General features: G+C 42.6%; 1 protein-coding gene across 2 annotated transcripts in view; it reads left to right on the plus strand.

Moving 5' to 3' along the window:
• Window positions 1-19,874, plus strand: part of LOC138285054 (receptor-interacting serine/threonine-protein kinase 3-like) — a 783,148-nt gene that overhangs the window by 202,307 nt on the left and 560,967 nt on the right. For both annotated transcript variants that reach the window (XM_069224506.1, XM_069224507.1), the window contains exon 3: window positions 14,210-14,349. In XM_069224506.1, coding sequence (XP_069080607.1) covers window positions 14,210-14,349 — 140 coding nt within the window. The remainder of the gene's footprint in view (window positions 1-14,209; window positions 14,350-19,874) is intronic.

Below are 19,874 nucleotides of genomic sequence, written 5' to 3' on the forward strand. Positions count from 1 at the left end.
GCAACCACACCATATAATACACCACAATCCTCACAAGCAGTTTTTTCTGTAGTGGTAAGCAAAAATTCCTTTCAGAAATTTAAATGAGAAATTGAATGTGCAACTTGTGAGCGCCACACCCTCCACCATTGAGAAGCAGTCACTTAAGTGTCCTTGTAAAAGAAATTCCTGAACTTCATTCCGGCACATATGTTGTTTCACAACTGGCTCCAACCACATCATGGTGCTTAGGGTTTTTCATTCCATGCGGATGAGTGACCAGGGCCTAGGGAGAAGACCTGCATCACGGAATGGAGAGGATCCCCCCACTTGCCCTGGTCCTATATGCAAGTCCAAATTCAAGAGCATGAGTCAGCAAGCCTATGTAAGCAAAACACTCAGTAAGACTAGTATAACAGGAAAAATACTATAATGAAGAGTAGCACTTATCTGCAACTATCAAAAGGGTATTGTGTTATGTTGTTTTATATAATGTTATAGATGATTTGAAGGAACACATGCTAGTGCAGGTGTTTTCATAAAAATATTGATGAATATTCATGTATTCCGTAGAAAATGTAATAATTTTGAGATTAATAATACACGCATGTGAGAATATGACCACGTGAGTGGCCGTAACTGTTCAAGAAATGTACTTACTAATGACTTATTATTATGAAATATGTTTGTTTGATTAATGTAGTAATATGTCATATTAAGGGTTATGTATTAGCTTTACTAATTGTAGGACTTAAGTTGGCGGAGGTCTTGGCCTAGTTGCATGGCCTCATGTCAAGCTGTATTTCTTAGGCGTTTAATAAAACGTCTGCTTATGGAATTAAATTGTTATTTTCCACTGTGCTATCCTAATGTGCTTGTAGCTAAAAGTCTTTCTCATGATTACTGCTTGCTAGAAGATGCTGTTCTTGCTAATGTAACATTGTAACTGTTACGTGTGTAAGACTGACTTTCTCAGGAGAGAACAATGACCAAACTGACTGGAGTATAAGCTGCAACAATATTGTTACCTGACGAGCTGGATGATAACGGGACAAGAGTAGCCAATCATCAACATGTGAACCGTGTACTAGTAGAAATGTAGATTTGAAGTTTTAGTTTTATTGGACAAAGTATGAACATGTGATCCCTTGACCAATAGGGACTTGGGAAGTAGTTTTAGGGAATCTAACTTAGCTGGACTGCACCTAGAGCAGATGTGCCATTCTCCACATTCTTCTTGAGGGTTTGACTCTATTCTTTCGAACTGTTTAAAGACTTTGAGTTTTCTTAACTTTGATGCTGAATCCTGATGTCTTGCTGACCGAATTGATGTCCTGATGACAAAAGACTGTCACAGCTTGCTGATCCATACTGAGGATAGGTATATTGACTATGAGATTATTTGCTACGTCTATTTGATTTTCTTTCTAGGTACCAACCGCCCTATTTTGATAGAGCCATAGGTAGATGTTTTTCCAAAATTGGTGTTGACTAAATTGTTTTGCATGAAGCCCAAACATGCTAATTTGTTAGGATACTCACTAATGAAAGTTCGCTATATGGAGTAACATCTGATGTCTTTTCTTTGCAGAATCTAAATGTATGTGATATTGTTTGTGCAGTTGTTCTTGTTATTAATTTGCACTGTAACTTTAGAATGTGTAGTGGCTCACGTCTTGATTAGATTACGTTTCTTTAGACGCTTTGGACAGCCAGTGTTGTTTTTTATGTTTATCATTTCATTTTGAGATTATTTTACGTGACATTAGCATTGTTAATATAGGGAAGTAAACATTCTAACTGCTACTAAAGGTGTGATTATTCATGACTGAAAGGTTGTGGTGTGTGATAATTACTGACTCCAATTGATCACTAGTACTATTGCTTAGCATTGATTATTAATGTTATTGATTGGTTATTGATTATTGATCTGCATGTACTGGATATATGGTGGGAACATCTTTAAGTGAGTTGAAAGGTTCATCAACCTATTCGTGTCCCCTTGTAAGTTTACTTATTTAGGTCAGACGCGCCAACAAACACTCCAGACAAAGTGTATCAGAGAACTAAACAAACCAAACATAAGAATAAGTACTGTAAGTAAGTTAGTTAAATTGTTGGGTAAACTAGAGTTTTTAGATGGCACCCGAAGAGAATATAAGAGGGAATAGATGTAATGGAAGGGCATTCCATACCTTTGGAGCCAAGACAAAGAAAGGTACAGCTGGCCGTGTTGATTTTTTCTGAAATTTGGAATGAGTAATGGATTACAGAGACACACATCAACGAGATTTAAAAGGTATATAACTCGTTAGATATAGCTTAATAATGTCAGATATCATGCCATACCAGCCACGATAAACAAAGGACTTTGAAAGAGATGTAAGCATGAATGAGAAGCCAAAAAAGAACTTTCACAAGAGTGGCAGTAGTGAGAAGCAAGGCAACCAGATGAACTGCTTGGTTTTGAATCAGTGGAATCTTTCAGATGTCGCATTTTCATCCCCAAATAGAGGTATTAAAATAGCCAATCCTGATCCATTCAGGATTACTACTTCTGAGTGGCTAAATCCTCTAAAAGCTGAAGGGGTATTGAATGGAATTTCTTAATCGTAAAAGTGTACTTAGAGATAACAGAGGATACTTGAACATTCATTTGTATGTCAGCATCAATACAGACCCCAGGACTTTTTCAGAAGGTTGACAAGTTAGGAAAAGGACCGCGAACAGGAAGATTGTCAAATAGAGTCACAACTTTTTATGATTTAATAATGCATTAATCGTGGTTTATAACCATGTGTTCTGCAGTTTCTTTCACGTGGCTTTATGGCTCTTGTAGTTTGTATTTGTTTCTTGCGCTCTGTCTTGTTAAATAGTAAAGAAAGATAGAGCAAAGTCCTTGCATCTTGTTTTGCCAAAGTGTTGTCTTCTCGCTTAGAAACACAAAAATCCACCAGGGAGTTCCTTTTTATGCTGCAAATGAAAATTTGTGAACCTCTTTCTACTGAACAATGCTTTTGTCTGCTGCAACCCACATATCACTGTAACTGTCACACCTTTAATGTGGAAGTACTGGCCCAAGAGAGGCATCATAAGAATTAATCAATTATGGACCCGGATTTGCACGCCTTCTTGGGACTCACCAAAGAAGAGTTTTGAATCCCTAGCAGCAAAGTACAGAAATAGCAATGTCTATGCTCGATCCTTGATACAGCTCACACTGTTTCATTACCTCCAGACTGAAAGAATTTAGATTTGATTAAGAATCACACAGTACATTCTCAAATATAATTTGAAAGATTTGCTATGCTCTCTCCTCCACTACTTCAAATGACAGCTTCAAAGATACTGTTGGTTGACAGGAGGATAATTCAGAACCAATAGTTTGAATAATATGCATGGGAAGTTTTAACTACAGATTGTACTTGAATCAAACTAAATTCAAATACAACCATCACTAAATTAGCCATGTAGTAAACAATGTTAAGAACCACCCATGCCTTAAACTGGCTGTGTATGGATGCATGAGAGAACATTTCAAAGTGCTGAAGCTCCATTTACTCATCATTCTCACAAAGCATCTTTCCCCAGGGCAAATGCTGGTGAAGGGCAGTGGAAGTTGGATGGGGTCAGTCCAAACCAGCTGTTTCTAAGACTGGTGTAAAGCCAACCAAACCTATTAGACAGTGAGATTGAAAGGTACATATATTTTTCTGCCTCCAAATAAGACCTGATTTGGTACAGTCTGGTCCTCACCATTCCCTAGCCTAGCATTCAGTAATTAAGGCAATAAGGCCAATTTACTTAAAATGAGCTCATATGATTCTCGCCACTGTGAATGTTATTTGAGCCTTATCCCAGCCTCCCACAGGAGTACTTTTCCCCCAAACAAATCTATTTTGCGATACCCATATATTATTAGATACTTTGTATCGGATACATGCTTTAAACCTTATTTAAAAACAGCTTAGGTAAGACATCATACACAGTCAGCTACATCAATGAAAGAATAAAAACTAGCACTAGAAAGTCCAAGGACATATCACAGCTGTCAAGCAGCCATGACATCCTTATTGAGCTACAATATCTCCAGCACATGAAAGCAAAGTAGGATCAGAGAAATTATGGCATAGAGACCCATCAAAACCCCACATGTTGAATACCAAAGGGTCCACTGTAGCCACAGCAAGCTATAGTAAGCCAAACGGTGACCCTCACATTCTCTGTGTGGGCATCACTAAATATCCATAGATCTGACAACTATAGCATTTATATGTAAAAATGGTAATAAAATAAATTGATGAAATCAATGGATCCTGAACACATCTACATTTCTGTAAACATTTGTGAAATAAGAGGTTGCAACACGAGGTATGAGGAAGAAGGAGAGGTCTCTCTTGGAAGCAAGAAGCTCCAAGGAACAAGAAAGATCAGACATGAAAAGAAAACATGGCCAACAGGCAAAAGAACTGCAGGTCAACAAAACGAATCCCTAAGATTTCATGAAAATCTTCAAAGGAAATAAAAACTATGACTTTCGTTATCAATATTTGACTCTATGTAGCAAAAATACCATAAAAGTACAATAAAAGCATTTTTAAAAACATTTCTAAAAAGTCAGCAGAGAGTTATTCATGAAAACATTAGAACTCAGCAGATCAACAAATTGTATCAAAAACAGATTACATTGTCATGTCATACAAGTTCAACAATAAATATAAATAATGGTTAAATTACACTTTATATCTTTTCCTAACTGCTAAAAACTGTCGGATGAAATGAATCATAGCAGAACATATTTCCGGGGTCTCAAGACACTGTGAATAGTGTAGGCCTAAGCTACGACTTGTAATAGCAGAGGCACGTAAGATGGAGCGTAGAAACTACCTACATTGTGTGCTGTATAAAGTGCAAACTATTGTAAGGTCTGTAGAGCTCTAAAGGGAGACATTGTCACATGGACAGTTTAACAAATTCATTAACTACTAGCCCTCGATAGGGAAAACCAAAAGAAAGTGCAGCGTGCCTAGGCAAAATCAAGTAAGATACACTATATATTGCAACTTGCAGATAACAAACAAAAAGGTTATTAAATATAGGTTGCAATTAGTGGAAAATGCAATAAATACAATTGCATATGTTGAACCTCCTGTATCCTTTTGGTGCTACAGAAACTAAGGAACATGTTCTTAATATGCTGCTTACAATTTGACTTAATCATTTCTGGATGAGTATAATATTTAGGAACTCACAGGTTTGTAAGGGCTTGTTTTGTGTAACTAAACCATAAAAACATCAACATATTATATAACTGTAAGCAATCTTCATCTATTAGTCTAGTGAAAAATGCTTCAGGAGTGTTGGAAATGACCCTTTCTACAGGGTTGTCCCCAAACATTTTGTCTTTCTCCTATTTTTCTGACCATCTTTTTGTTGGCTTTGGTACTCTGGTCACTTTACCAATGCTAATCAGTGCTAAAGTGCATGTGTTCTCATCCCTAAAACGTGGTATAATTGATTTACACCTGTTGGCATATTTAATTTACCTGTAAGTCCCTGTAAAGTGGTTTACCGTATACCCAGGGCCTGTAAATTAAATGCTTCTAGTGGGCATGCAGCACTGATTGTGCCACCCACAGAAGTAGCCTTTCAAAAGTGTCTCAGGCTTGCTGCTGCAGGGCCTGCATGTGCAGTTTAATGCCACATTGACTTGGCATTTCAAACTAATTGCCAAGGCCTAAACTCCCCTTTTACTACACCTAAGTCACCCCTAAGGTAGGCCCTAAACAGCCCTATGGACAGGGTGCTTAGAATAAAAAAGCTAGGACATGTACTGAATTGTTCTACATGTCCTAGTAGTGACATACCACCTATTTAATTTTTCACTACTGGGAAGGCTGCTCCTCTTATAGGTTAGTATTGGGAATTCCCTTCTATATTTTGAAGTGGTAATTTCTGATTTGAAAGGAGTGGCGTGGGCATGTTTGATATGTTTGGAATGGTAGTGAGAAATCCTGCTTACTGGTGTAGTTGGATTTACATTACTATCTTATAAATGCCACTGTTAGAAATTAGGTACTTCACTGTGCTTATAACTCCAGTGTTGTGCAGCCTGACTCCAGTCCACATCTAGGGCACAGTGACAGCTACACTTAGTGCATAGTTTCCAAACAGCGACAGCACAAGAGGGGCTGGTTTTAACAGAAGAGGCATCTGCAACCATCTGCAGGCTGATAGTCATCCTGTCTGAGGGGAGGGAGGGTTGTTCACACCTTGCATGTCAGTAGGCTGTGTACTGCCCTCACACAAAATGCTGATTTATCACCTACTGATGTCTGGAGCCAAGGCTGGGTTGAAAAGGGTTGTGATACACTTGAAAGGGTCCCTTTGAAGTCACCCCCTGAACAAAGGCATTTTTGATTTTAAGGACATGGGCTCTGACCTGTGGATTTTAGAGCACTCATCTGGACTGCTCTTTTGTTGTTGGACTGCTACCTGTACTGGCTGTGTGGCATAAAGGACTCATTGAATTGCTTTTCTGCTTGTTGCCCAGCTGCCAGCTGCTCCCCAACTTTGGCTTCACAAGGCACTGCGGTACTGCGAGGAGGAACTGCCATTTGAATATCTGAATCACTGCTTCCTTTTGTGCTGGCCTGCCTGCCGCATCTCTGGTGCCTCCTTCTTAGTGTTCTTTTGGGGCTGGTTGACTACTTCTCCTCACCCCTGTTTGTCAGGAAGCCAGGGGTTTATGAAGATCCAGAGAGATTCCTCCCTTTGTCTTTATCTGGCGCCTTAGGGAAATGCATGGTGAGCATTTCTACTTTCACTGCATTGTGCACAACCAGAAGTGCATGGTGAGCGTTTCAGTTTTCTTTGCATTTGTTGCCCCAAAAGGAGAGTGTGGCTATCGCTTTACCCCCTTCGTTTTGATTCCCCAGCACATGGGGAGCGCTGTGGGCTACTCTGTGTTGTGCTTATTAGCACTGGTTAGGTGCTTCATGACTCCCGGAGCAGCGCATGTCAAGCGCACTTGCTTCTCCCCCAGTGCAACGCTCCCCTAAATGAGAGAATTGCTGACGCACCAGGGGGAAGCTATAGCCTCTCTGGGTAGGTTGCCTAGCAACGCTGGACTCTGCTGGTGTCTGCTGAGGGCTGGGTCCCAGTGCCAATGCCGTCACCCCGCCCAGTCTTGAGGGGTGCAGCGGTTCCCCAGCACTCCAACCGCAGAGAAAAGGAAGGAAAACCACTGCTTCAAAACTCCAGACACCAGAGGTGTATTATCTACGAGCAGCCGCACTGCGTGGCCGGAAGAGTGTGGATGGCGGCCCCAGCTGACAGCCGCACCGTAAGATAGGATAAGTACAGGCTGCAGCCCCCAACTCCTGTCTTGAGGATTCTCACCAAGGGGGGGGTCTAGGAGGTCATCCCGCTATCCCCTTGAAGTGTGTGGGCTCCCCCTCTGCCATGTGAGCCACCCCTGAAGGTATTGGTTACAGAACTGTATTCTTGTGAGGTGAGACCTCACAGGAGGCCCCCGCTTCACTGCATTTAGGGATTCACTCAGTGCTTTAAATGGAAAAAAATAAGTGCAGGTACTCATTAAAAGGAGCAATGGGGGTGGCTAATGTGTGGGGCTAAATTCGAGACACATTGATACATCAGACATTTATACTATTGAGAATTCATACTGTCCTTGATAGTAGTCTTAAATTTACCATATGTGCAGATTCCCTCTGCACATGTAGCACATAGTACTTAACAGCTAGAATGATATCATGATCTTCAGAAATATGTATTCAGTCCATTGCAAGGGAAAGATTAGATTGGACAATCGTCTCAATGCCTCAAGAGATTCAGTACAAATTTACCAGGTTTAGAACTGCACACAATAATCAGCAGAATCTTGATGATAATTTCTACCCGCTAGTATGTCTTCTTGGCTTTGCTCTGTGTTATGTTAAGTATTGTATGATCTGGGGTTAATGAGTGATTGATTTCGGCCCAACAGCATGCGAAATCTCCTCGTCACTGTGTGATCTTGACCCGTGCTGTGTTGTGTTAGCCTAGTAATGAGTGGAAATGGCTCAAAACAGTTTGCTTTTAAGGCATTCTTATCTGATCTTGAGCCATTGCTGTGATTTAGGCCAAGTCTAATCCAGAAAAATTGATGCACTGTCTTGTACCAGTAACATGGGGTCTTAGCTCAGCCCTGTCTGATCGTGGCTCGGACGTTTTAGATCTTTGCTCAGTGCTTGTTTTCTGCACAGAGGACAGATAATGAGAAAATCATGGTGAGCTGATGAAGAGCAGTTCTTAGGGCCTGATTTAGAACTTGACAGAGGGGTTACACTGTCACAACAGTGACATATCTTGTCCACCGAAATCTAAATCCCAATGGATATAATTGGATTTAGAAAAGGGATTTAGATTTCGGTGGATGGGAGCTCTGTCCCCGTTGTGACGGAGTAACCCCTCCGCCAAGTTCTAAGTCAGTCCTAAGCTCCTAATGGCATACATGCAAAACCTCATGATATAGAGAGGGAAGTTAAAATGATGTTTCAACGTTCTCACACTTATTTTATCCTGATGAAAGCTGAGAAGAAAATACAGTTTGGAATGTATATGCCTCTAAAACTATTAGGTATTCCCAATATGTTGCCATGTATAGAGTATGGTTTGTAATGTGAGTGGTCATGGTCTTACCACCTGTCTTTCCCTTCCATCGAAGGAGATTGAGGGTGCAGCTTCTGGAGAGCAGTTTTAACACACACTCACCCATCTAGGTAACACCAATTCATACCTGTGCAATCCTAGAACTCCCCTTCCACCCACCCCCCTTCTGCGCCATAGTTTTCAAGGAGTCATCATTTTAAGGGCTCATCCTCATTTCCTCTTGCATGAAAGGGGCATATTTATGAGGCCCATTGCATTTATATGGACTGGCAACACCAGATGATGCAAAAAAGGATCCTTGGAACGAATTCGAGTGATTTTGAATGGTGCGCACTGCGCATCACTGTGTGTGATATAAGACCTGGACAGTGTTGGAGGCCAGCATTATGTGATCCCAGCACTCTGGTATATTGGGTATTGATAGGCAGTATGTGAATTTATGCCATTGCTATCTATTAGACAAGTGCTGTGTCATATTGGGTGTGTGCTTTGTGATACTAGGCCGAATTTTTGTGATACTGCCACAATGCTGAGTGACCTTTCCTACCACTTTCTATTTAGATGAACTGAGACAGCACTGTATAGTGAGATAAGTGCTGCTAATGCACTAACATTATGTACAGGGAATTGACCATACATCTCATTAAGGGGCAGATTTAAGAGCCCCTAGCGCCTCCTTGCGCCACATTAGCGTCATTCTTTTTTTTACGTTAATGTTGCCCAATGAGGCCAAAATCGCCAAATTTACAAAGTGGTGCAGTGCATGCGTTGCGCCACTTTGTAACCCTTTGCTCTACATTATGCCTGCCCCAGGCATAATGTATGCAAAGGGGGTGTTACCCCATTAGGGGGGGTGAAAAAATGGCACTCAGAAATCTAAGAGGTTTCTTTGCGTCATTTATTTCGGTACTTTTAATGCCTGCTCAGAGCAGGCATTAAAAGTAGACCTACCATTATTTATAATGGGCCTCAACAGGCTTTGCAGGATTAGCATCAACATTTTTGACGCTAATACTGCAAAGCTCCGAACTAGCGTCAAATATTTTGATTCTAGTTCCACTAACTACCGCCATGTGTGCGCCATATCTTGGATACTGCGCACACATGGTGGCTTTAGGGGGCGCTAATGGGCACAAATAAAGTGGCGCATAATTCTGAGCTGATTTATTAAATTAACTGAAAGTGCCCCTAGTTCTCTTCTCTGGCTGCTGAATTTTAAAGCATCCAGCAGGGATGGACCAAAACGCCCGAGAAGGCCCATACTGGATGAAGCTGCACACTATAAATAATGTGTGATAGGGATGCCTTTCAGGGGCCATCCTTTCTTTACATGGTGAAATGTGAAAGGCCTTGTAACTTTACATATGGTAACAAAGAGAGTTGTGAAGACCTGCTGGGAACAGGCCCTAAATCACAATGGAAGCCTCTAAACCATGAATGCAGCCAAGCTATTGACACCATAGGGTTAATAGGTGGTGTGCCCCTGGAAACTGACTGTCATAACATCTTTAGTAATACTTCAGTACCGGTTCATATATATAAAACACATGCGAAATGTATTATTAATAAAATAGATTAACTGGTTACACAACATGAAGACCAAACACAATTATATGTTAATATTTCCTGGTTTTAAATGTTTTGCAGGCATATTCTTAATGCCATACTCTTATATGCTTGCATTTGTCTGGATTTGTTTATATATTTGTGAGTGCACACACATCAAGAAACAAGCAGAGTGCACACAAAACATTCCACAAATTTCCTTTAAAATACCTCCCGAGTGACTGGAATTCTCTCTTCTATCACTCGCTTTTCTCTCACACATAGACACCAACACACAAGCAGGCAAACACCCAGACACAGACAGCCACTCACTCAAAAGATTCAGGTGGTGTTAAAGCCATTTTACACCCCTAATATCTCGTGGCTTTCTTAATTGGCGCTGTCAGCAGGGTTACGGGATTCCAGTGTGTGCACAAATGCACACAATATTGTGATTGTGATTGACACTGCAGACCTGAATGGACCCTGCTCTGTCAAACACACTGTGATAGTGAACCCTCGGGCAATATGCAAAGAAGCATCTGCTGAATAGTTCAGCAGTGACTCAGCTAGGGCTACAGAGGCTCTTTGGTTGTCAGACAGCCTCCTGCTTAGCAGCACTAACAGCAATGAGCCTCTGCCATTCAGGAGTACCTGTACTCTCTTTGGGCAGCAGAGAAGTGCCAATACTCGAAGTAATACAAATAAGAAGTGCAGGTACATAGTACTGGCCCATTTAAAGCACTGGATTCACTGAAATCTACCCTACCACACCTAGCAAACACAGGAGCCCGCACTATGGAACCACAGTAAAGTGCCTGAGTTGGGCCCACCTGCACTCGGCACCTTAGGCTCTGAGTCAGTTCTTTCCACAGGACGGGAAAGCCTACTGTATGTAACCTAGAAGGCGTGAAGATGCTCTGGCGCCCAATAATTGTCTATGTTAATTTGTGTACTTCTGCGTGGTCTGAGACTGCGATACATGTCATGTTGATACCTGCACAGTAATTATGATTTGTGACACTTTTGGTCTAATGGTATATGGAAATTCATGTGATTAGCGCTATAACCTACATGCTGTGTCTCATGCCCTGATGTTGTGATGTAGAACTATTTTATTTTTGCCTAGCCAAGATAATGAGCATTGACTCAGGATTTGTGTAAGTGCGCACAGTACTTATGAATAATTTCATTTTCGGTTTATGTTTTGTGCACCAGACAGGATATCGATATATATGTATTTTTATATAACCCTCTGTGGAGTCTCTTTTATGGTGAATTTAGTGTATCACTAGTATAAGTGTGTTGCGCAAAAGCTTTACACATGTCCTCTGGGGATAAACCTGACAGCTCTGTGCTCAGCTACCAGGAGGTGAGCACAGGTTATCTTTGCTGTGTAACTTACTCGCCCTGACTAGAGTGGTGGGTTCTGCCTGGCTTAAGTGCATACCCTGGTCAACCAAAAACCCAATTTCTAACAAGGAGTGAGCTATATCTTAAACCATAACAGCAGGAGAGCTAATCTTAAGAAGTCCTATGCATAATTAATCTAAAATTCTGGCTGAAATATATACGATGTTACTCCCTACGAGACAGAGAGAATCTTGCCCAAAAAATGTTGAAGAGAATTAGTGTGCCCCTAGACACAATCCCCATATAGTGTGCCCCTAGACACAATCCCCATAAAAGCCCCAAAGGGATGCATTTATTCATGTATCTGTAACAAGTTTTATTGTGTTTAGGCCCATCTTCGCTGCAAAAAGGAACTTTGCCTCTATTGCACGGAACAACTGTGAGCTAACATTTAAGGGATGACCCCAGCACAGCGAAGAATCAAAAGGAATTCCTAAACAATGAAATTTAATTATTAAATATGCTTCGGATTTTAACATTTTTGGGACTGCAAGTCATAATAAAATAATTTATTTGGTTCACTTTTAAATCTAAACTACCCATAAAAGCATTCAAAGTGTGCAGTAGTGATTGGGGGGCAGTTGCAGTTCTTGCAAGGAGAACTGCATCATCTGCATACAGCAGGGTGGATATTGGTCAATTCCCCACTTCTGGAACATCGGCACTTTGCTGGACTAAATGAGTTTGACATTCTTTGCTGGAGGAAGACCGGGGGAAACAGTCATACGAAGATCCCACATAAAGGAGGCCATACATATTCCGAAATAAACTGCCTTTATACTTTCCAAGTAATGGATCAGTTGTGGAGCCTCATGTATAATGAAATCTGTGGAGGCACCAATGGAGGAGTACGAAGCAGCAAAGCTGCAGGCCTTCTGCACATATGAGGTGTTGGTGGCCCTAGTTAAGCCTTTAAATAAGTAATGAAGTACAAGAACGCTGCTTTCACTCCATATCAAAGGCAGATGTACAAGCAGTCTGACCTGTTACTCATCCGATAACTGTGGGAACACTCGTATTAATACCCTACCCTTAAGTCACCAAGTAATAGCCTGCCTGAAGAGGAAAATAAGCACTGAGCCCTCCTCCTCTTTCACAAAACGAAAATCTAATATTCTCTGCAAAACCTCCTGAATTTCAGTAGCGCACGTAAAAAGTAGCAGAGAAAAGCCAACAGGATTAATATGCAGGGCCAGATTGATAATAGAAAAAGGGGCATTTAGGGCTTTCCCTTCCATGTTCTCCCTCTTATTTACATGGATTTCTGATGATGTGCTACAGAAAACCGCCTTAAAATAGTTTGAGGGGGACTGTGTAGGTAGCCATTAGATTTAGGCCCTCATTACGACCCTGGCGGACCGTGGTATTTTGGAGAAAAGTACTGCCAACAGGCTGGTTGTACTCCTCCCCGAAATATGACATTGGTGGTTTGGCTCAGGCGAAACCGCCAATATACCACTCCGTCCGCCAGGGCGGTAACAGCTGCCAGGCTGGAGACTTCAGTCTCCAGCAAGGGGGCCGTCATTGTAGCACACGCGGGATTATGACCCCCCCCTACCACCATGGTTTTCGTGGCCTCCTTACCGCCACGAAAACCATGGCGGTACGCACCATCAGTGACAGGGAATTCCTTCCCTGTCATTGATAGAGGTCTCCCCCACCCCTCCTCCCCCTCCAATGAGTCCTCCCCCTCCCACTCTAGACCCCCGACAGACATGCACATTCATGCACTATCATACACACGCATACACACACTCATACCCACATTCACCCATGCATGCATACATCCAATCACACACACAACACACACTTACATACATATATATACAGGCACCCATGCATTCACACAACACAACATACACGCACACTCACAACCATGCATGCACACACACATTCTACACGCCACACACCCACATGCATGCACACAACACCTCCCTTTCCCCCCGTCATAGCATCCGACTTACCTGATTGCAGGGGTTCCTCTGGCAGGAGACGGGACAGGGCGCTGTTGCCAGCAGCAGCGTCCACCAGCAGAACACCACCAGGCATTATCATGTGTCATGATATGGTCTGCGGCGGTCTACTGGTGTGGCCGCTGCCGGATTTCCGCCATCCTTCTGGCAGAATTCCGTCTAGTCATAATATGGCGGACGGCAGGTTGCCGCGGCAATGGTATTTTGGCCGCAGTCACCGTGCAGTAGGCGTTCAATACCGCTGTTGTCATAATGTGGGCCTTAGTCTATTGGTGCTGTTAAGAAATGTCCACGTTTCTGAAGCAAGTGGGATTGTCTGTTGATATCTAGCGCATCTTGGGCTAGTAGGTGGGTAATATATATGCCCATTTTCTGAGTTTTGTATTGCTGCTTCATGCTTTGACATTAGCCATCTCTGACAGGGTTTCCAGGAATTATGTGTATATTATTGTATGGTTTTATTGCCCTGTTTATATGCTGTTGTAGAAACCTAGATCACATACACAGAATAAACCGATTGAAAATTTTTTAAATCTCTACCCACAGTGCAATAAATACATTATTCTTGTGCCATATCATGCATTCGTAAAAATAATTTTTCTGTCCATATTTGAACTTATCTCTAGCTGACAGATTTCGGGTTGTCTAAATTGAAGATCAGTACAGCGTCATCGAATGTGGGCGGCTTTGCAGGAACATATCCATACATGCCACCAGAAGCTTTTACAGGTGGGAACTGCAGGAAGGAGACTTTCGATGTGTACAGGTAGGAGTTAGACTGCTCTGCATTCTTGATGGGATATCCTTTATAAGGGGTGGTTAATATATTGCCTTAATACATGTATAGCATCTCATGCTGCTCACTGCAACCTTGAGGGCATTTATTCTTATGCAGTTTATTTTACGGATTAGCTGATTTCATACTACATATAACTTAAACTCCTTCACCCATGAATGTCCATCAATGTAGCATAAGGCCAGTTAGGTTCAATATGTCATAGAGTAGACTCCCTCTATGGCCAGCTTCAATCCTACAGAATTACACCCCTGACAGTACTTACAAAGAACTGATTGAGTGGCTGCACTTAGTACAATGCTGTAAAGTGACCTACGTAAAGGTACTTCGCGGAATGTATGCACAACAAAGTCAGGAACAATGACATTAAAACTTACATACTGAAAGCATCATGAACATTAACGGATCTGATTGCATCCAACCAAAGTTTACATCTAAAATGGTACTGAAAAAACAATCATACCCATGGAATTGCAAAACTTATTCTAGGGATGAGTGTGCTATTGTGCAGTGATCAACCTCTACCCTCGTGATATCTTTCTAGATAGATAAAACATCCTGATCAAGAAATGGTTTTCCTGAAAGGGAGTTGGTGCACCTTTTATTGATCAGCCTAACATCTCCTGCACTCAGCTGTAGGGCCAGTGCTATGAATTCTTTCATCGTCTACTGTTAAAACGTGTGACATACCTGACCACAACTTTCACCTGGGCAATTATATCATCTCCCAAATAAAAAGCTGCTGAATGACTCCTATTTTGAAGAAATCTTTGATCTTAGCACAATTTGAAGCATCCCTTAATCTTTAGTGCCTTGCATGCCTAGGCTGATGACCTAGAGGATGCCTGCTCACAATCATGGAAGACTTTGAAAAGCCAGGATTTACGTAACTGGTCACTGACTACACCAGTGAAGCATTCCTCCAACTTGGAATTGAACCTTTGCCAGTTCCCATACTTAAACATATCAGAGTGCCAGGTTTGTATCCTGGACTTGCCACATAGTTGGTCATTCTGACCCTGGCGGTTGAAAACTGCCAGGGCAGAGTGCCGCGGAAGCACCGCCAACAGGCTGGCGGTGCTTCATGGGCAATTGTCAGAAAAGGGCAACCAGTGGTTTCCCGCCGGTTTACCCCTGCCCCAAAGAATCCTCCATTGCGGCGCTGCTCGCAGCACCGCCATGGGGATTCCGACCCCCTTCCCGCCATCCTGGTCCTGGCGGTAAAAACCGCCAGGAACAGGATGGCGGGAACGGGTGTCGTGGGCCCCCTAACAGGGCCCCATAATGATTTTCAGTGTCTGCCTAGCAGACACTGAAAATCGCGGCGGGTGCCACTGCACCCGTCGCACACCAGCAACTCCGCCTGCTCCATTCGGAGCCGGCTTCATCGTTGCTGAGGCTTTCCCGCTGGGCGGGCGGGCGGCCTTTTGGCGGTCGCCCGCCCGCCCAGCGGGAAAGTCAGAATGACCGCCGCGGTCATTTGACCGCGGTGCGGTCTTCTGGCGGTCTCCGCCCGGCAGCGGCGGAATGACCCCCAAAGTCTTTAATTTTTCTCTGTCTTAAGTATTCAGTGGAACGTAGAAAACTAGACTGCACTGTTTTCTTGCTTCATGAGATGGATGCTTCAACAATCTATAGTCTAGTAATCCTCTTTGTGTATTTTTCTGATATGCCCTAGCCCTGTTGGGTTACATAAAAGACATTCTCGATTATCTGTATTGTGTCCCATATATTATTTTGTGGCTGTGTTTAAACAACTGAAATTAACATCACCCAAGGCATTGGAAAAGCTAATGTTGAAGAGGTTTGGAGCATAAAACATAGATAAAGGACCATCAAAATGCATTGGAAAAATGTTTGTCACTGTATTCATTTTAAACAATTCATTATCTGCATGGCAATCGAAAAAAGTAACACTAAGCATTTTAAAAAACTGTTCTGTTACTGGATGTCAACAGGTTAGTTTTGTTTATTCAGAAGCTGTAATCACAGAAGCACATCGGGTTCTTCTCCTTGCTTAGTGTATTTGCCTCCTTTCAGACAGTCCACCTATCCTATCTGTACCAGACTCTCTGTATATATCAAGAATTGCTGAGTCAAACGCAGTGAAGATCTAACATAATGGGTTGTTGCTGTGAAGCAAACAATACTTTTAAAAATCTGTGTCTCCTTGTTATGCTGAAAATAGCACATTCATGGAATGATTTGAATGATTAGATTTTAGCCTTAACTAACCCAAATCCACAATGAATTTGTTGTAAATTTGGTTTGTAGATTAAACTACTGGCAAGGGGGATTAGCAGTCGACAGAGACAGTAATTAAGGGCCTAATTTAGATGTTGGCTGTAATGGTCCTGCCATTGACTTTTCAACTGGAAACCCACCTGCTGCTGTGACGGTTCACCCACCATATTAAAATGTCAGCGGGAGCATAGGTGAAAGACCACCGATGGTCTACCGTCACCGCCAAGAATCTTCTCATGGTTTGATGGCATCATAGGCAAAAGTGCTGGCGGCGGGACTCCAGCCTCATTTACAGCTGAGCCAATCATGATGTGCAGTCCCGCCAATGCAATTGTGGTGGCTAAACCTCCACAACTGAGTTGGTGAATTGGCAGCTATATAAACACGAAATTCACAGTTTGAACGCTTTCCACGTATCCTGTCGCCATGACCCTGCTGTGCTACCATTTCTCCCTTTGCTCCTGGGCCAGGTCCAAGATGGAAATCATCCCTGTTGTTGCCGGAACACAAGGTAAGTCAGGGGCATTCCTTTTACCCTCAGAGTTGTAGCTACATAGTAACACTGGACCTGTGCATGGCTACATAACTTATGTAAACACCACCATGTGTTGCGCTGTGTTGAAGTGTGTAATATAGAAGACTGAAAATGTATCAGAACACTCCTCGAGATATGAGTAGCACCCACTAATTTTGAACACACTGCCTGCACGGCAATGGACACTTACACAAAAAGTCTCAACAATCACACATGGTCTCATGTCACCTTGGGGTGTGCAGTATAGCACAAGCATAAGATCACATTCAACTGTAAAGAGCCAGGTCATCTGCGTAATGCATATGTGCACTTTATTGACATATCATGTCAAAATTAATACACATACATTCTCCCCTCACAAAAACTGAAATACATATCATTTTGTTGTAAGTATCCAGTAACAACTTGTAGTGCATGTGTATGTCTGTGCTTATATTTCTCTATGTGTTTGTGTTGGGATGTGCTGCTTATGGGTGTTGTGGGTGTGTGTATATGTTTGTGTGTGCTTTGGAAAGGGCTGTGTTGAGGGATTTGGGTTTGGGAAGGGGTGGAAATCTAGGCATGAAGTTGATGTGGGTGGGAGGCTGTGGTCTATGTGGAGGCCAGACCCTGGAATGACCACTGTAGGCCAGACAAGGCACCCTAACTGCCATCGAAGTAAGACAGCATCTGCGTGTCCTGGCCAGCCAGCCCCTTGATGGCATTCAATAGTGAGGTCTGGCCTACAGTGATCATTCTTAAAAGACCAACAGTCTCCTCAGTCAGGATAGCCTGGGACACTGAGGCAAGGGCAGAGGTGCCTGCAGCAAAGATGACACCATCCCTTTTAGGGAGGTGGCTGTGGCCAAGTAAGGGGAGCAAGAGGGAAGGTAGAGATTGGAATGTGGGGGGCAGACAGAGACATAGGTTTCACAGTCTCTCCAGTTTCTGCCCACACTAGGGACTGGTCCTCATTGGAGGACTCAGAGTAAGATGTCAAATCACTTGTGGCCAGTCCCCTCACCCTCCATGCCACTTGGTCCCCTCAGTGTCTGTGGTGTTCACACTTATACCCAGTGTCAAGATTCATCCCTGCCGATGTGGCTGCTGTCATCTTTGCCTTGCCCAGTTGATGCTGAAACAAAAGATGCAACAATTATAGTGTATCTGTGAGAATACAATTGGATATCAAAGTGCATCACACAACTTTTGCAACAAGTTCATTTATCCCCCTCTCAGCTCCCATATCATGTATACCTTTGTCACTTATACACTTGTAGTTCACTCCATCGCAAAGGGTTCCATCAGTATGAGTAAACACATAGGTCTGGCTACATCTCTGAACCACTAGAGTATTGAGCTATAATTGGTTCCCTTCTCCCAAAGGGTACGTTTTTGGATGGAAATTGTCTGCCCAAAATGGGACACCACAGCATCTATGTGATGTTCTCTTCCACATGCAAATGTCCCTTTCAGGAGCACATTGCTCTCCATCATCATTTTTACCTCTGGGCAGGACTATGGACACAAATTTTTTATCTATGGGATGCCAACTCTCTCACCAATGTGGACACATTCCTGTCTGTTGCTTACAATACAGTTTAGCATAGAAATTCACGTTGGCAATCACAGACTGATTTACATGCACATTTTTGAAGGAGTAAAGACTCAGGTCCACCAGCTACTGTCCACATAAAGTATCATAAGTTTGCTGGAGAAACTGCTTTCAAACATGTCAGATAAGGAATGATGCCACTGTACAAAGAATATCAAAACCTTTGGTGCAGATGTGCATGCTCACATTGTCGTAGCACCAATTCATCAATGTCAAGTCTGATATATCAGCTGCATTATAGTTGTGCAGTTTGCAACAGTTACTAGTAATGGAGCCTACATTCACTACATACATTTGTGTTGTACCATCCCCCCTAACCAAAGCATGACATGAGACATGTTTTGTGAAACCGTCTCTCATGTAATTGGGAAAATGCTAGCAATCCCTTTATTTGCAGGCAGCCATGAGTCTGCCCACAACACTACTTGTCTTGTGAGGAAGAATCTATTGGCTTGCTACAGCACTAAGCAATACACCACACACAGCAGCAGACAGTGTCTGATCAACTTACATCTCGAGAAATCATCATGGGCTTTGGATGTGTGTCTTCCTCAAAGTTGATGGCATACAGCATAGCTGGAAAGTAAAGAGGTCAAACTGCAACAATATCTTCAGACAATGACTTACCCCCTTATTGCTGCTATTGGGCCCTCAACTGCCCATCAAGCTCTGGGCAAACTACCGCAAGTATGCGGCCACTGAAGGGGCAAGGGTGCAGCGCACCAACCTGAATCAGCTTTTGGCTGATTTCCTGGTAGGCCGACACAGGTCCTCCTACCTCGTCTGACAGTGCAGGATATGCCACCTGTGGATCCCCAGGGTCCGCACTTTCTTGGTGATAGCCTGCCAGATATCCTGCTTCTGGTGGGCATTGACCTGTATAGATGACATGAAAGAACAGGAAAAGACAAGTCACTGTCACTGTTGGGCAGTACTGCTATGACATTACTGTTTATAAATTCACATGTATATTTATAAAGCATTACTAGATTTTGTGCTAGAAAATTGTCATAGGTAGAGTGGAAATACTGATTTGCTGTGATCTCATGTACACTGTCTTTACTTGCTAGCTTCTCATGTTACCTAATCAGGCCTACAACATCATCTTAGCCAGAACTATGC

Source organism: Pleurodeles waltl, chromosome 3_1 (assembly GCF_031143425.1).
Source record: "Pleurodeles waltl isolate 20211129_DDA chromosome 3_1, aPleWal1.hap1.20221129, whole genome shotgun sequence".
Taxonomy (NCBI): Eukaryota; Metazoa; Chordata; class Amphibia; order Caudata; family Salamandridae; genus Pleurodeles; species Pleurodeles waltl.